The 19,227-nt window shown below is 41.2% G+C and overlaps 1 protein-coding gene across 8 annotated transcripts in view; it reads right to left on the bottom strand.

Annotated features, from left to right (window-relative positions):
• The window catches only part of GRIP1 (glutamate receptor interacting protein 1), a 678,373-nt gene that overhangs the window by 74,713 nt on the left and 584,433 nt on the right, over positions 1-19,227 (bottom strand). For 6 of the 8 annotated variants that reach the window (XM_032347119.1, XM_032347122.1, XM_032347116.1 and 3 more), the window contains 4 exons: positions 12,890-13,045; positions 12,030-12,182; positions 2,488-2,674; positions 1,761-1,906 (listed from right to left, as the gene is read on the bottom strand). In XM_032347119.1, coding sequence (XP_032203010.1) covers positions 1,761-1,906; positions 2,488-2,674; positions 12,030-12,182; positions 12,890-13,045 — 642 coding nt within the window. The remainder of the gene's footprint in view (positions 1-1,760; positions 1,907-2,487; positions 2,675-12,029; positions 12,183-12,889; positions 13,046-19,227) is intronic. The other 2 variants (XM_032347121.1, XM_032347117.1) reach the window with 1 other exon arrangement.

Here is a 19,227-nt window from a genome sequence, read left to right as displayed (position 1 = left end):
TTGTCCCTTCTCATTTCAGAAGGATCTCTAACACATCCAACAGGATAGCTCACTACTGTCCATAAAACGCTCCATGATATCATTACACTTGGAATATAAATTCTTTATACCAAGGCACTGCATTAATTGGCCCCTTCTAATCTCTCTTGCCCCATCTCCAACATCAAATCTAATCCCCATTCCCAACTTCCTTATGCTACAGTAAGCGTCCCTCCTCACCTTTTTAAAGACTCATTTACTTACTTGAGAGAGTGTGTGTGAGCATGCACGCCCATGTGAGTGGGGGAGGGACAGAGGGAGAGAGAGAATCTCAAGCTGATTCCCCACTAGTGTGGAGCCCAATGTGGGTCTTGATCCCATGACCATAAGATCACGACCTGAACTGAAATCTAGAGTCGGACACTTAACTGACTGAGCTACCCAGGCACCTCGGTAAGAGCCACCCAGCCAAACTTGAGCCATTATTCTGGCTCAAGTCTTTTACACTGGCTGTTCCTTCTACCTGGAGTACTCTGCTCCCATATTTCCACAGAGCTGGCTCCTTTCCAACCGTCAAATCTCGGGTCAAATATAACTTCCTCCAAGAGTCATCCCATGAAAATAGCTCCCCACAGTCATCCTCTAATTCCTCATTCTGCTTTATTTTCCTCAGAGCACTTATTATTGCTTACATTGATATTTGTTAACTTAAAAATCAACTTTCTGTACTACCACAAGCTTCACGAAGAAAGGGATTTTTTTTCACTCCTTGTCTACTGTTTCATCTCCAGTGGACCCCCAGTGAACACTCAGCAAGTATTTGTTGGGATAATGCAATCTCTATGTCCAAAGGCACATCTTTAGTGATTGGTAAAGATTATTGGCTCTTCACTGTGTGAAGACAATTTTATTAAATAGAAATTGGCACCCACTTCTACAACCCACACACCTGTTAGCTACTGACAAGGATTCCCTTCCTGACCAAACTTACATCAGGCTCTTCTTCTCAACCAGGCCTTGTCTTTGGCCTAGTCCATGGCCTGCTTAGCCCCATTTTAGTAAGAATCTTGTTCAGTCAGTTTATTGAGAATCTCTCCACCCTTGAGTAGAGAGTCAAATTCCTTATCTCCACACCCTCGATATCGAAGTAAGTTCCTGTTAGTCAGTTTCCATTCCATGACTCCCTCACCCTTCCCTTGCTTGGTGGCCTTACATTCCCAGCTGTCCTTACTGTTTTTGAACTTAAATTCAATTTCTCTTCCCTATCCAGGTCTTGATTTCTTTTGAAATAGTCCTGAAGAAAGCCTTCCTTGTTTTTAACAAGTGTCTGGTGCAGTTTTCTTTTTAACACTAGAGACCAAATATTTACCAACTGTGCTTGTATAAATCCACCTAATGAATTTTCATTGTTCACTACCAAACTTTCATATGTTCTTTGCAAGGGTCAAAGAGAGGTTTTTCAGTCTGCGTGACAGAAGAATATGGCTTCTCTGGCATATAAGGACAAATCTGGAAGAATACAGGCTATGTGATTTTTTTTTATCACCCGTATAGTAGCTATTACTTATTCATTTTGTCACATTTATTTTTAAGTGTTCTTATGGTGACACTTTAATGAATAGTACAAAAACAATGCTCAATACAAAATGACACCCCAAATCTCCTAAACAAAAACGTGTTTGGTATATAAAAAAATAGTTCCACTTCTACCACATAATCCATATAATTCACACGCAGTCCACTGCCAATTCTGCAGCTGACTTGCGATTATATGATCATACCTGCGACATCAAACTCGATTTCCAGTGTGACCTTGCTTGTGATTGAAGAGTCTCGGAGGAGCTGGTTGGCTTCCTCAAAGGTGCTGTCTTCAGTCGGAATCCCATTAATGGCCATCACTCTGTCTCCGATCTGTAGCACCCCACATCTATATTTAGAACCACATGTTAGAGGTTGTAGACAGAGCAGGTAATTATCAGGTGGATGTTGCCAAATCTATTTTGTTTGATCCTTGTGAAATAGCATATCCATTTGGTTTTGTTTATTCAATGCTGTGGGCATCATATGAGGACAACTGCAAGGTCTTGCCCTCTTGCATTTGACGGCTACAAATGTGAGGGAGTCTCGATGTATCCCAGAGAAGTGATTCATAATTTAGCACTGTGGTATTCTTATAATCGGATCTGGACCAATATACAGTAATGGTGAATGTACAGTCCCCGCGCAGCAGAGAAATTATTATAATAAAGTCTGAACTTCAGAGATGTTCTTTTCCTTTTAGTTAAGATGGCCACCAGTCCCTGATGGACAAAAATCTGCCAGATAAAGGCATCTGTGCTCATTATTCTTCTCAAACCTTATCAAGAACATAAAATTTTATTGGTCGAACAGAGAGTTCATTACATCCTGCATTTCCTGCATTGAGCACTGTTCCATAATTTATTAGCTAGTCAGAGATAGCCGGCACAAGAAATGCACAGAAAAAGATGCTGTGAAAGAGTGTCTTACCTCTCTGCTGGGCTGTCAGCTTCAATATAGGAAATCAGAGGTGGAGAAGAGAGCGTCTCCGTGGCAAACACACTGCCCTGCAGCTGGATCCCAAATCCTGTGACAGGATCTGCTGTCAGCACAACTTCTGTGGTTTCTGTGTGAACGACCTGCCCAGCCAAGCCCACTGTGCTGGAGGCTAATGACACTAGAGGAACGAACACAAAAAAAATGACTTCGGGTTGAGGCAAGCACAAGGAATACTAGCATTTCTTTCTTTTCTTATTATTAGACAGAGAGAGAGAGAGAAAGGAAGGGGGAAGAGAGAGAGAGAATCTCAAGCAGGCTCCATGCCCAGCACAGAGTGGGATGCAGGGCTTGATCTCAAGACCCTGAGATCATGGCCTGAGCTGAAATCAAGAGTTGGATGCTTAACCAACTGAGCCACCCAGGTGTCCCAGAATACCAGCATTTCTGACACAGATCATGCCTTTGTTTTTTTTTTAAGATTTTATTTTTTTTATTTTGTTTGACAGACAGAGATTACAAGCAGGCAGAGAGAGAGAGAGGAGGAAGCAGGCTCCCTGCTGAGCAGAGAGCCTGATGCGGGGCTCGATCCCAGGACCCTAGGATCATGACCTGAGCCAAAGGTAGAGGCTTTAACCCACTGAGCCACCCAGGCGCCCCACAGATCATGTCTTTGAAGAAAAAAAAAAAGCTCATTGGCAATGGCGGAGGTGATACTTTGGTCTTCTGGACAAAAATTTCATCAGAGCTGAACTAGATAAAGGAACCTCCCGGTATCTATCACATTTTAGTCACAGTGTTACATACTCAGTCACATACTCAGCCCTGGTACCAGGGACAGTTGCAGGAGCTGGAGGCAGAGGATAGCTTTGGGACTGGGTATCTGGCTTTTGATCCTGGCTCCATCAGCAGGCAATCAGCTGTGTAATCTTGGGGGAAGGCATTAATTTCTTTCCTATGAAAAAAGAGTTGAGCTAACTGGTCTAATACGTTTTTCCCTTTATCCATTGGTGCCTAAGCTTTAAGGTTTTTTATAAACAATCTGACCTTCAGCTTTGAAGAAAAAGTCTGGCTCCTGGAGTGGTGAGGACGAGCTCGTCATCAACCTTATTCTAGTATGGGGTTGGCATGATGGAACGGTTGAAACTTTACATTTCTCCTTTCCCCCAGTTTAAGCTCTCCGGTCTTCATTCTATCTCGCGCCATCTCCAGCCTACTTTGTCATCTCTTATTGCATTCATTCTTTTGATACTCATCTAAGCCCCAGGTACCCATCTCTGTCTTGTTCCTATCCCCAGTTTGGGTCATGGAAAGGCCACTCCACTCCTCGATGCCTATCAGCGTTGCCCACTGGGACCCTTGCCTCCTTGACTCTCTAGGAGCAAGCTCTCCGAACAGTCCGATGTTGGACCGTCCCTTCCTCCAAAAGAGATCCTTTGGCCTCTTTACTGTAATTGAAACTAGCTGACACCATATACCTCAAAACTCGCGGCAACCAGAAGCCATTTTCGTTTCGCTTTCCCTGCATGGGGCAAGGAGAAAGAAGAGCTCATAACCCTTCTTGCTCCCCACATCCGGTGTTGTTTTTGTTTTTGTTTTTACCATAAGCCACTTCTATTTTAAAGTTCTATATTACGTACTTACTCCTCCTTTGTCTCATCTTCAAACTCATACTTTTCTACTTTTCCTGTTTCCTCCCATTTCTTCACTGACATCAGGGCTTGACTCTTAATTTGCCTCCTCTGATCTGCAGCTTTTCCATATCCTCAGTATTTTTGACATGATGGCAACACATAATGCAGTATGTTTATGGTTCTTTAGCTCTCCCGGTGCGGATTATTGGCAATCCTACCCAACTTCAGCTCTCCATAAGCAGAGCCCTGGGCATCCTTCAAACTGGAGAGAGCTCTGGGATCTTCATATTGGAACCCTCCCTATTGATCATGCAACCTTATTAGCCATCTCTCCCAGTCCTTAGGCCCTAACTTTCCCTTCTTGATGACTTCTAGCCCCACTCCCTTTCACTTGTCTTCCAATCTAGAGGTTTTCAAATGGTTTTGGTAGCAATAGCTTTCACCCCTTCCCCCCACTTCAAATGAAAGTGTGTAAAGGATGCTTTTGTATTCCAGATAAAAACAGCTACTGAAGGTACTGAAGTAGGAATAGCAGACCCTAGAGGAGGCTTCCCCATCCCTCATGTGTGAATCTGGGGAACCCAGTTTGAAAGCTATCATCTTTACCTATTGCCTTTTACTAGCATCATTTCCCTCCATAATCCACTTGGACCCCTGGTGACCACTTCAATGAGGCATCTGCTGGTATCAGAGATGCTTAAACCTCATGACATTTTCTATAGTCTAATACACTATACTCTTTGATAATATCTGCTCAAGTCCACTGCTCTTACTAGTTTGCTGAAGGGTGCTAGAGAAAGTCACTATGAATTCACACAATTCTCTGTGGGGCCCTGGAATCTTCTGTTATGTAATATTTGATTTCTCATAGGATCTGTCTCAAACATTTCTAACATTTTAAGGGCCAAACTTTACTCCTACTTCATTTCTTTCATTGACAAGAGTTCCTTAAAAACATTCTTTTCCACCTCGATTTCTCTATATCCTTATCTGCTCTCACTTCCTTTTTCTTCCTGCTTCAGGAGGATGTATCCTTCCTTCGCTTTCAAGGTCAGCTCCTCCTTCCTGATACTATCTGTTTCCTCTCCCTGTGATTTTGTGCCATAAAAACTTTTCTCACTTACTCCAACTTTCCTGCTCACTCTCCCTGTAGGTTTTGTACTGATTCCAAAACTGCTTTAAACTTGGCCTCTCCCTTCACCCTTTACAGAATCTACTCTCACTGATGACTTCCTGATTGCCAGAATCAATTTATCCTTTCAAACTACCCTGCAGCAACTGGCCTTGGGAACCACCCTTTTCTTTCTGAAATTACTCTCTTGGTTTCAAGACTTTTCTTTAAGAAAATTACTCTCTTCTTTCAAGACTTTCTGACTTTTCCCACCCCCTCCCAAGTCCCTTTGCCTTCTCTGCCCTGCAGAGAGTTGCCCCTGGTTCTCTTCTTAGCCTTCTCTCCTTTCCTTTCCCTCATTCACTTGTCACACTTCTGTAATATGACCTCTGTGTGTATCTTCTCAAATCTAACCCTCCGGTTTCTCTCAGGCTCCAGTCATGAATTTCCTGACTTGGATAGCCCATCCACAAGAATATCTCACTCACTCTTCAAACTCAAAGTTTTAGAAATTGAGTTAATCATTTTCTCTTTCTCATTCCTGCTATTGTTTCTATGAATAGGACCATCATACTTCTAGTTCACCAGGCTTGAAATCCCGAAGTAGGCTTTGACTTCCAACATCCCCATTGTCTCAAATTCAATCGACTAGTAAGTCCTTTCAAGATGACCACTAAAATATAACCTCTACAAATCCTCTTTTCCCTTCTTACCGTTAATGCTTCAATTCCGGCTTTTACTACTTTTATTTAAAATATTTGAACATGCATGTTTCTGGTTCTTCTGCACACAACACTTTCTGCATATTATTGCCAGATTAACTTTCTTTTCATGAGGAGGCCCCCAGTTCATCTACTCTCTGTAGGAGATCTTCGCCATTGCTCACATAGCTCACTGTAGACTTACAACCTGTGTCCTTGCCTCTTGTCTTTGCTAACAGCCTCCAAATTGCTGCCAGAGTGGCTTTTCCCATATATGCAGGTCATCGCCCAATTTAGAATCTTTCAGTGCCTCCCTGTTTCCTGTAGAACATCATCTTCAATGCCGGCAGAGCTCACGAGACCCTTCCTAAGTTCATGCTCTTCTGCCTATCCAGTCTTGTGCTCCTTGATGCTCCCTCCATGTGCCATGTCCTGCAGCCCTGTTTTCATCCCTCTGTCCCTTTAGCCCTTCCCCTGGGTTTTCAATGTCCCCTTCCCTGCCTTATCCAGGTACTCATTTTTCACATATCCACACTTCAAACGCACGGTCCTATTTCAGTATTTATCAGGTTTTTATTTGCCTGACTTTCTCTCCACTTGACCCTGAGTTCTCTAAAGACTGGGACAGAGCTCTCTTTCTTTTTGAAATCCCAATGTCTGGAACATTCAAAGAACACTAAATAAACAAAGAACAAACTGGGTCTTGTGACATCATCCACATTTTCCTTTTGGGAATCAATAGTTCAGTTTGGAATCATCAGGTTCTGCTGACTTATGGAACTAGAAGTTGTTCCTCGGACCCCAATTATCTCTACTATATGGTTCATTCCAACATTGTAGCCGACATGGCAGAGGATGGTGAGATGGATCATTTGTCTGGGCAGAGGAAGGAAAATCACCTTCTTCTTAAAAAGCACCATCATTGTCCTCACAACAGAATTCGTACTGTTGAGATTAAAGTAGCTTGCAAGTAGGGGGTAAAGTCAGCTTCCAACTCTGAGCTTTTTACAGGTGGTGGCCTAGATCATTCCCAGATCTGACCCAGGGACTACCTCATATTAATTCACATTTGATCTCAGCCAAAAGGCCGAGAAGCGATATCCCTTATTAATTCAGATCACACTTTCTAGTGTGCCTTTGTTGATGTCAACTCTACTTTGATTGTCCTTCATATCATGCATTTATTGTTGGTGGCAGACAACGACTAGAGGTACTCAGGAATGATCTGGAGAGTTGGGTTTGTACCCGGTCTGTTTCCATTACAGGCAGGAACACAGTAGTAGAATGTCACCTCTCTGGCAGATTACTTTTATTCTGTCTTCCAGGTGATGATTTTCGTACTTCATTAGGAATACTTTACTTCTGTTAATTTTCCTATAGGTTCACATTAATATGTATTTTTTCCCATGTGAGGTCTCGGTTTTGTATAGATTTTTGGATTACTTAATTGGAGTTAAAAGGTTTGAACCCTTAAGTCAGCTGATTGACATTTCCACTAAGACAGAATTAAGAAGAAATAGGTCAATCATAATAGGAAGGGTTAGGCTGGATACAGTAAAGACCTTCTCAAAGGACAGACTTGCTACATTTTTGGAACGGTTAGAGAAGACAGCTGAGAAACTGAAATCTCTAGAAGGTTTTGAAAATAGAAATAAGTGCTCACTGTGGGCATCGTTAAGTTCGTAAGCTTTATCAGGAGGAAATTCGAGGTAATACAAATTATTAGGGCCTTTAATTTAGGATTAAAAATATGTTAAACGTTGGTTCTATAATTATATAAATTTATAATTTATCTAATAAATATAGTATTATATTAAATAATCTAGGTTTTCATAATTAACTCTGAAAGTCCTTTGATATATTGAAATCTGTTCTCTGAAACAATAAAATTTCATTTGAAATTGTACATACTGATTACTCACAGGTATTAAAGTCTTGCAAATTATTACCAGATATGAAAAAGATAAATTGTACATTTAAAGATGATGAGCCAGAAGAAAAAAAAAACATACTACTTGGAGGAAAAAAGGATGAGCTTGATTACCCTGCTTCATTAATGGGGCCAACCAGCAAGAGGAAAAGGTGATTATAACCCTGTAGTTTATACATTTCTATGATGGATTCTCCCCCAGTAGCAGATACTCCGGGAAGGTACTGGCTCTGGTCTGAAGAGTGCCCACTGCTACTCACAGGTGAAGAAGGAAATGGCTAAGTTGCTGCTGTAATGTACATGCAACTTGCTCACTAGTGTGCGGCAAGGTTGCGTTCAGGCTTCGCATCTGCTCTGTCCTGTTCCTGTTCACACCTGGAGGGTTCCGTTCACAGATAAGACAAGAACTGTCTTGTCTCAGTATAAGTAGGAGGAAAAGGGACCATCACTTGTCAGCTTCTGAAGTTTTAAAAATCTGCTGAATGTTTTCTTCACTTAGAAGTCTGTGAGGTTGACTGTCCGTTACGAAAAGCATTTAAAGGTATCCAGAGCCATGGGTCGCAAAGATTTATTAATATACTGTGTTTCTCACTATTCGATCCCGTCCGTACCTCATGACCTCTAGCTCATTGAAGTGTTCCCCATCGGAGTCAGCCTGCTCTGGGTCCAGCACACGTGATCCGGTTCCGGTGTCCAGCAGCTCCGTTCTCCAAATGAGGGTGGGCTTGGTGGTGTGTGGGGGGTGGGGGTGGGGAGGGCGCAGCTCAGGAGCCACCTCCTGGAGGGCTCCCTGCACGCTCCCGTCTACAAGCTTACCATTAGCTGCCTTTGCCTTCCGGCCTTTCCTCAGGGGTCGGTGGCAGGGACAGAAGTTGTTCGGCTTCTTCATTCTCTTCCTTCTAGCTCTCTTCAGTGTTGGCCACCCTGCTAGTAAGTGGTGATGGCACAAGAGGCAAAGACTGTTCTGGGGACGTGGTCTAGCTTCCACACTTGGCTGAAGGTCAGGTAAACTGCAAACAGACAGAGTCTACACTGGCTCTGTGTGCAGGAGCGGGAAGCCGGGGGAAAGAACCAGGTCCGCCGCTCAGTCATGCTGCCATCACGGAGGGGATGATAGGGTTCTGGAAAAGGCCCTGACCTCCAAGCAGCCCAGACTGGGGGCCAAAGGTCAGTAAGATTCCAAAAGAGGCGACAAGAGGGTTCCCTCTGTGACACGGCCCTGCGACGCTCCCAGAGTTTTGTGACACTTCACCCAGCCCAGTCCTGGGAGACTCCTCATTCTTCCTGCGAAGCAAACACAGCACTTTCTTCTTTTAATTCTTGTCACGTGTTGCTACAGACGTCCTGTATTGTCCCCCTTTGGTCAATGAGACAGAATGTTTTAATATTTAGGGGAGAAGAATTTAATTCTTCTTGGCATGCCCTTCTCTACTAGAAACATATGTGGGGATTTTTTTCTGTTTTGCAAGCTCTGGCCTCACCTCATCACCAATACGGCGTAGAAGCTTTTTATCATATTTGTTGTGACTCTGCCATGATTCACCGTCCATACAAATGGACTGGTTGCCATAGAAACGTAAGTATTAGAAAAGGGGAAGCAAACGGCATAGAATAAAGACATAAATAAAGTGGTGGAAGTAAACCATGGTATAGTGAGAGAGTAATCAAACTTTTATTATCCGTTCTTTGGGAAAACCTCTACATCTAATATGACCATAACCAAGAAGCAAGGAGAGACAGGGAGAGGGAGAGGAAGAGGGAGAGAGAGAGAGAGAGAAAGAGGGAGGGAGGGAGAAGAGAAACTTAAAAAACAAAACAAAACAGAAAAGCAAACAAAAACCAACAATGACAAAAAATCCCCAAATCCAAAAAACTTCATTCTTTTTTTTTCTGACTTCGGAGTACTATCATTATTTTTATAGGTCTCTTTGGAGTAAGAATAAAAGCGTTGGATGTTATTGTTTGATTGCAATACAAAATGTCTGATCTCTTGAGACACATTCAGAAACGTTCTGGTAGGCATATGGTCAAAGACCCTTGGTGGCTAATGTGTACCACAAACCCAAGTCGCTTGAGCTTTCCATTTCTCTTTCTCCTATGCTGGAGCATCACTTTCTGGTTCCAAACAGAATTTCTGAGTTGGTTTTGAGTGTCAGTGACAGCCTGGCCTCGGCTTTGTTTCCTACTACAGAATTCAAGCAATGTCAATGTCACCCCGAGATAGCCAAACATGTTATTACTCATTTGTAGCCACTAATGTTTTTAATTAATGCAGCGAGTCTTACCTAACACAAATAAATATTTAGCCAGTGAAGCAGAAGTACAAACAGTAATGAATTTGCTTTAATTGCTCTTCCCTGCTGAGGGCTGTGAGCCTGTTGCTGTCAGTGAGGGCCGCTGCCCATGGAAGCATTATATCTAAAAAAATTGCATATACAGAAATCCACCACCAACCCTGAAAGTTTATATAGAAGACTCAAAACCTATGTAGTAAGCTAAAGTAACCACTGTGAAAAATGCTTAAATTTGAGAACACTGCCAATAGATTTTTGCACATGACAATTTAGATACAAGGAATAATAACTAACACTTAAACTATTCAAATGGCTAACAAACGGGTAAGTTAAATAATGTTAACTATTTACCAGGTGTTCTAGTGTCTATCTATCTGTAATTATAGTACTTATTTCATTGGATAATTGTGAAAATTATATATATAATACACATGTGTATAATATGTATATCCATATATGTATATATAGTTAGCATATAATTTTATTATGATATGAATAATATATATTTAACCATATATAATATATATATATATTCACATCATAACCTGGAGTGTATTTCTTATCCCATATGTGCCTTTTGGTGGGAAGAATACATATATATATATATATATTCTCTCATATAATCTTCACAATTACCCAATGAAATAAGCACTACAATTACTCCACAGTTCATAGCTCCGGAAGCCAAGGCATAGAGAGTTCAGGTGACTTGCTGAAGGTCCTACAGGAATGATGCCGGGAGGAGAACACAGGCCTCTCTCTCATCACCAGTTCACTCTACTGCCCTCAACTAGTTTCTTCCAAGAGGGAATAGTTTACTTTGGTTTCAGCTAAGAAACATATGAGACTCTAGAAGCTGTTTATTCTCATTTTAACCAAACTCAATCTTCCTTTTAGTTTCCTAATTTCAAACTTACTGTCATGTACCTATACTAAAGATGACAAAGCCCCTTATTCTTGAAGGGATATGCAAGTCAAAATCACGAATATACCACAGTGGTGACCCTATCTTTTGCAATGGTTTTCTTTGTAAGGAAACTGTCAGCTTCCTACAGCAGGAAGAGATGGTTTCCTAGTGTAGGTGATGGCTGGCCTCCTGCATTGATGGTGGCCTGGTGGGTCTACTTGTGAAGATGAATCTCTGGAAAACAATAGGTCCAGACGTCCCTTCTCATAGAACATCCCTTCTCATAAGAATATTCTCTCTTCACTTCCAGCCTTGAAGTACCTGGGTTTCATTCTATTTAGGTAATGTAAGGGTGTTCCTTATATTATTTCTATGGTAAGCAGAGGGAGAGAGCCCATCTTCTTGGAGCTTTTCTATAGGAATCATAATTGCAGCCCCCAAAGGGGACAGATAGGACAAGAGACACTCACACCTCTCTGGACTATGATTAGATCTGGCTGGAAAGATAATTGAGTAAATTTATAATCTTATTAAACAAATGCACGGGATTCTTCTATTTATCAGAACGGGGACATAGTTTTCAAAAAATTGCTTTAGCGTGAATAAGAAATTAAGAACAAATGTTTCATGTCCAAAGCTACCCAAAATGGAAGGAGCGTCCAAGGGAAAAAAAAAAATCACCTCTTTGGTTATTTTCTCAATTCAAAAGAGGAAGAAAAAAAAATTGCAGAGACGAAGTTGTAGGCGGAAGCAGTATGAACTAATTCAGTCTGAAATTGTATTCCACGCAGTTGCTATCATAGAGATAATAGATATCATTTCCCCGATCTCTGGCAGAGAGCTGTGAGCTCCTTAGCAACCACGTGATCATTTAGGCACTGTAAACCACGCTGGCCACTGACACCAAGCCACCCACACGCTTTCTCCAGGCCAGAGACAATGGTTACCATTTCACTTACGTGAGCTTTTGAAGTCTTTCTTTTTCAGCCTCCTCCTCATCATGGTTCCACGAGGGCTAGTAGAGTAGAGGCTTCGAGGTAAAGTCCCCATGTTCAGGGAACTCAGGCTGTATGCACTCATGGAGGTAGGAGAGAAGGAGGACACCAAAGCTGCTGTAAGAGAGTAGACACTTGGCACAGAGCGTTCGCAGGGGGTTGGGAGCCTGCTACCCTTGCCAACCAGCAACGATCCACAAAGACAGAGGATGCGCAGCAATGGCTAGGAAAGACCCCAGCCAGACAGAAAGCAGGTCTTGGAGGGCAGGGAGACAGCCCTTCAGAATCTCCGAGTTCCCAGAGCCTACAACCACTTGATGGAGTGCCACGACCCTCGGGAGCACAATGAAACACAGAGACACTCTATCAACGCTGCTTTAGACACACACAAATAAGCATTAAAACAAGACTCCCCATAAATGACAACTCCATGTATCAGGTACATCGTCTCATTTTCATAGATACTTTCTGACATGCATTTCCCAAGTGGTGCCAAACACACAAGGAAACCCTGGGAACATGGTAGTCTCCATAATCTTTGGTACTGTTATCTCCTGACCACATATTAAAGCCTTCTGAACAGTGATATCCTTCCCTAATGACAAATGCTTTCTGAAGGAAAAAAAAAAAAGACTCAAATGTCAGAAATAGTTACGTCCTTACTAAAGAAAAAAAAAAAAAGCTACTACAAAAACTTGCTACTACAAAAAAAAAAAAAAAAAAGCACATAACACTCATGAAGCCAGATATGGTATGAATTAGATGAGGAAGAGGAAGAATATCATTTCAATAAAAGAGCAGGAGGAGAAAGTCTGGAACATTACGAGGGCTGTTGGAAGGAGGCGCTTTCGGGCCCGTCAGGGCTGGCACTCTGCAATGGTCAGGGTGGGTCGTATGAGGGTGATGGTAGGTGTGAAGGCTGCAGTGGTTGCCGGCCCAGGAATCCCACGCAAGTTGCCTGTCGCTCCTCTGAATTTTCACTGCCCACATGAAGTGATGATGAGAAATAAGAAAAACAAACAAAGAACCAAAAAAAAAAAAAGAAAGAAAGAAAGAAAAAGTAACTGAATTGTACAAATAAAAAGTGTAACCAAAAAAATGAAAGCTACTTACAAAAAAAGAAAAAAAATGTACTGCCTTTGCCCTTTCTCAGTGGTCAGCAAAACAGATGATTAACATCAGGGATGGAAGCCTTTCATATTCCCAAGAATAATGCATGTCTTTCCCCAGCCCATTTTTTTCTCCCTTTAAAATGACTATTGAATCAATTTCTAATCTCCCCCTATGCTTTGCAGCAGAGATTAAAAACATTTTTTTTTTAACACTTAAAAGTCAGCCCCATAAAGATCTATGGCACATGACTAGTAATTAAAGATTTGCACATCTTGGACAGTTAGTAGCACTTGTTTTGACAAAAAGAAAAGAAGGAACAATAAATCACATTGGCTCCTGATTTGAGTGGTTTACCAGCCACACATCACAATTTCCTATTCCAACATTGTAATTACACTCCAATCCATCACTTGGACTTGATTTTTCTTAAAACAACAACAACAACAACAAACAACCCCTCCAAAACCCATTCTCAATCATCAATATCAGAATCTTATTTGTATCCTCATACGGAGAAAATAAATCTCAATATACTTTAAACTTTTTTGAATTTTCGAAAAAATTTGTTTACATTTGAAAGAACTAATTCTCAAAAGAGCTCACATGTTCTTCTATTTTAAGATGCCATAACTTTTTAAAAATTAACATATAATGTATCATTTGTTTCAGGGGTATGAGTCTGTGATCAATGCCATAATGTTTTAATAAAGCTTATTTCAAAACTTTCCTGTCTCCTTTATTGAAAAAGAAAATGTATTTGTGTTTCTATTGTAATTTTGACATTATTTAGATTTTATTTTCTACCCAGCATTCTGAAGGAGGGTCAAGGTTATGTTTGTTACTAGGTCTGATATGAGATTTTTTTTTATTGAACAATCTTAAAGAGTTAAAAATAACATATGAACTCGTAACTCCTTTCAGTGTCCTGATTCTAATGTAAAGTAAAAGATGCCTAACGTGTGAATTATTTAACAACATTTATTCATGTAGAGGGTCAAATACAAGTATTTGAACATGGCTCATTCTGATAATGGCTGAAGTTGTGCCACCTGTGATAATCAGCACCACTGGCCACCTGAAAGCCTTTCTGGAAGAGACTGCTCGTGGAACCAAAGCACCAGCGGGGAAGGGCACTGCGGGCTGAAACCCACCCGGCTTTCAGTCCTGGCTGCAGCCCAGCCTCTCTATAGGACCCTGGCCCGTTACTCAGTTTCCTCACGTGTCAAGGGGAGATCGAGAAGGCATCTCCCCTGCAGGACGATTGCGGTAGTAATGCACATAGTGCTTCGCAAGATGCTGGTACACACAAGGAAAACAAATGAGCTCTTGCTACATAGACTGAGTCTGCCTCTTTGCCATCCACTTGGCTACACATAAAGTCTCAAAGGAAAAAGATGTTATCTCTCACTTAACAAATTTCACTCACTGGACACTCAGGTTTAGAGACTATCTCAGGAATCTGCAGAGCACTTGCACAGGCACTGTAATTTTATAGCTCTGTATACCCCTGGCCCTTTCCTTCTGTTCCACTTCTGTTTCTAGTTTGGGTTCCAGCTCCCTGTCCATATCCTAGCTTCAAGCCATTATCTCCCTGACCCTTGCAATACTGGCAGACTTGGTTCCCCGATGTATCTACTACATATGTCTCTCCCAGTATCTGTAAGACAGGGTAATCTTTTTTTTTTTTTTTTTTTAATTTATTTGAGAGAGAGACACAGTGAGAGAGCATGAGAGGGGAGGACAGAGGGAGAGGCAGACTCCCCATAGAGCTGGGAGCCTGATGTGGGACTCGATCCCAGGACTCCAGGATCATGACCTGAGCCAAAGGCAGTCACTTAACCAACTGAGCCACCCAGGCGCCCCAAGACAGGGTAATCTTTTAAACAAGTCCCTCCCATTTAAGCTGCTTCAGTGGGTTATAATTACAAGGAGAATTGAATGTGACCCATACTTATCTCTCTCCAGCTTTCTCCCTATCACTCTCCCCACTGTGTTGGTCTTACAGCTATTCTTAGAACAAGCCAGGGTGCTTCCTGCCACAGGGCATTTGCCTGTGCTCTTCTTTCTTCTCCCAGTTGCCCGCAGAGTTGGCTGCCTCTTATAAGCAGGTCTCTGCTAAGGGGCTACCTTGCTGCCCTACCCCACGCTGTCCCATTACTACTCTCTAGTCTTCACAGAACTTATCACAGCCTGAAATGGCTTTATTTATTTAACATATTTTAAATGTTTGTGTCTCTATACTAAAATTCCATGAGAATTTACTTGGCTTGTCTGGCTCACTAGACGTAGCAGCTAGAACACTGCCTGGTCCATAATGACGGATGAATGAATGAATGCGTAAGTGAGTAAGAAGGAGCCAGAGTGTATCCGTCCACAGTGCAGCAGCATTTTCCTTGTGATAAAGAGTGTGGCAGGGGAAGTTCATAATGGATTCTCTTTGCCCATCCTCATTCTATTTTGGAGAGTGCAAGAAGATCTCTTAGAAAGATGGAATCAGGGGGAGGAGTCAAGATGGCGGAGAAGTAGCAGGCTGAGACTGCTTCAGCTAGCCGGAGATCAGCTAGATAGCTTATCTAAAGATTGCAAACACCTGAAAATCCATCGGCAGATCGAAGAGAAGAACAGCAGCAATTCTGGAAACAAAAAAACAACCACTTTCTGAAAGGTGTTTTCCTTTTTTTTTTTTTTAATTCTTTTCTTTTCTTTTTTCTTTTTTCTTTTTTTTTCTTTCTTCCTTTTTGAACCTCTTTTTATCCCCTTTCTCCCCCCTCACGATTTGGGATCTCTTCTAATTTGGTTAAAGCATTTTTTCCTGGGGTTGTTGCCACCCTTTTAGTATTTTACTTGCCCCTTCATATACTCTTATCTGGACAAAATGACAAGACGGAAAAATTCAACACAAAAAAAAGAACAAGAGGCAGTACCGAAGGCTAGGGACCTAATCAATACAGACATTGGTAATATGTCAGATCTAGAGTTCAGAATGACAATTCTCAAGGTTCTAGCCGGGCTCGAAAAAGGCATGGAAGATATTAGAGAAACCCTCTCGAGAGATATAAAAGCCCTTTCTGGAGAAATAAAAGAACTAAAATCTAACCAAGTTGAAATCAAAAAAGCTATTAATGAAGTGCAATCAAAAATGGAGGCTCTCACTGCTAGGATAAATGAGGCAGAAGAAAGAATTAGTGATATAGAAGACCAAATGACAGAGAATAAAGAAGCTGAGCAAAAGAGGGACAAACAGCTACTGGACCACGAGGGGAGAATTCGAGAGATAAGTGACACCATAAGACGAAACAACATTAGAATAATTGGGATTCCAGAAGAAGAAGAAAGAGAGAGGGGAGCAGAAGGTATACTGGAGAGAATTATTGGGGAGAATTTCCCCAATATGGCAAAGGGAACGAGCATCAAAATTCAGGAGGTTCAGAGAACACCCCTCAAAATCAATAGGAATAGGCCCACACCCCGTCACCTAATAGTAAAATTTACAAGTCTCAGTGACAAAGAGAAAATCCTGAAAGCAGCCCGGGAAAAGAAGTCTGTAACATACAATGGTAAAAATATTAGATTGGCAGCTGACTTATCCACAGAGACCTGGCAGGCCAGAAAGAGCTGGCATGATATTTTCAGAGCACTAAACGAGAAAAACATGCAGCCAAGAATACTATATCCAGCTAGGCTATCATTGAAAATAGAAGGAGAGATAAAAAGCTTCCAGGACAAACAAAAACTGAAAGAATTTGCAAATACCAAACCAGCTCTACAGGAAATATTGAAAGGGGTCCTCTAAGCAAAGAGAGAGCCTACAAGTGGTAGATCAGAAAGGAACAGAGACCATATACAGTAACAGTCAACTTACAGGCAATACAATGGCACTAAATTCATATCTCTCAATAGTTACCCTGAATGTTAATGGGCTAAATGCCCCTGTCAAAAGACACAGGGTATCAGAATGGATAAAAAAACAAAACCCATCTATATGTTGCCTCCAAGAAACTCATTTTAAGCCCGAAGACACCTCCAGATTTAAAGTGAGGGGGTGGAAAAGAATTTACCATGCTAATGGACATCAGAAGAAAGCAGGAGTGGCAATCCTTATATCAGATCAATTAGATTTTAAGCCAAAGACTATAATAAGAGATGAGGAAGGACACTATATCATACTCAAAGGGTCTGTCCAACAAGAAGATTTAACAATTTTAAATATCTATGCCCCCAACGTGGGAGCAGCCAACTATATAAACCAATTAATAACAAAATCAAAGAAACACATCAACAATAATACAATAATAGTAGGGGACTTTAACACTCCCCTCACTGAAATGGACAGATCATCCAAGCAAAAGATCAGCAAGGAAATAAAGGCCTTAAACGACACACTGGACCAGATGGACATCACAGATATATTCAGAATATTTCATCCCAAAGCAACAGAATACACATTCTTCTCTAGTGCACATGGAACATTCTCCAGAATAGATCACATCCTCGGTCCTAAATCAGGACTCAACCGGTATCAAAAGATTGGGATCATTCCCTGCATATTTTCAGACCACAATGCTCTAAAGCTAGAACTCAACCACAAGAGGAAGTTTGGAAAGAACCCAAATACATGGAGACTAAACAGCATCCTTCTAAAGAATGAATGGGTCAACCGGGAAATTAAAGAAGAATTGAAAAAAATCATGGAAACAAATGATAATGAAAATACAACGGTTCAAAATCTGTGGGACACAACAAAGGCAGTCCTGAGAGGAAAATATATAGCGGTACAAGCCTTTCTCAAGAAACAAGAAAGGTCTCAGGTACACAACCTAACCCTACACCTAAAGGAGCTGGAGAAAGAACAAGAAAGAAACCCTAAACCCAGCAGGAGAAGAGAAATCATAAAGATCAGAGCAGAAATCAATGAAATAGAAACCAAAAAAAACAATAGAACAAATCAACGAAACTAGGAGCTGGTTCTTTGAAAGAATTAATAAAATTGATAAACCCCTGGCCCGACTTATCAAAAAGAAAAGAGAAAGGACCCAAATAAATAAAATCATGAATGAAAGAGGAGAGATCACAACTAACACCAAAGAAATACAAACTATTATAAGAACATACTATGAGCAACTCTACGCCAATAAATTTGACAATCTGGAAGAAATGGATGCATTCCTAGAAACATATAAACTACCACAACTGAACCAGGAAGAAATAGAAAGCCTGAACAGACCCATAACCAGTAAGGAGATTGAAACAGTCATTAAAAATCTCCAAACAAACAAAAGCCCAGGGCCAGATGGCTTCCCAGGGGAATTCTACCAAACATTTAAAGAAGAACTAATTCCTATTCTCCTGAAACTGTTCCAAAAAATAGAAATGGAAGGAAAACTTCCAAACTCATTTTATGAGGCCAGCATCACCTTGATCCTAAAACCAGACAAGGATCCCACCAAAAAAGAGAGCTATAGACCGATATCCTTGATGAACACAGATGCGAAAATACTCAACAAAATACTAGCCAATAGGATTCAACAGTACATTAAAAAGATTATTCACCACGACCAAGTGGGATTTATTCCAGGGCTGCAAGGTTGGTTCAACATCCGCAAATCAGTCAATGTGATACAACACATCAATAAAAGAAAGAACAAGAACCATATGATACTCTCAATAGATGCTGAAAAAGCATTTGACAAAGTACAGCATCCCTTCCTGATCAAAACTCTTCAAAGTGTAGGGATAGAGGGCACATACCTCAATATCATCAAAGCCATCTATGAAAAACCCACCGCAAATATCATTCTCAATGGAGAAAAACTGAAAGCTTTTCCGCTAAGGTCAGGAACACGGCAGGGATGTCCATTATCACCACTGCTATTCACCATAGTACTAGAGGTCCTAGCCTCAGCAATCAGACAACAAAAGGAAATTAAAGGCATCCAAATCGGCAAAGAAGAAGTCAAATTATCACTCTTCGCAGATGATATGATACTATATGTGGAAAACCCAAAAGACTCCACTCCAAAACTGCTAGAACTGATACAGGAATTCAGTA

This window comes from Mustela erminea, chromosome 6 (genome assembly GCF_009829155.1).
Source record: "Mustela erminea isolate mMusErm1 chromosome 6, mMusErm1.Pri, whole genome shotgun sequence".
In the NCBI taxonomy this organism is placed as follows: Eukaryota; Metazoa; Chordata; class Mammalia; order Carnivora; family Mustelidae; genus Mustela; species Mustela erminea.
The sequence above is the reverse complement of the archived record's forward strand: the minus strand, read 5'-3'. Positions and strand labels throughout refer to the sequence as shown.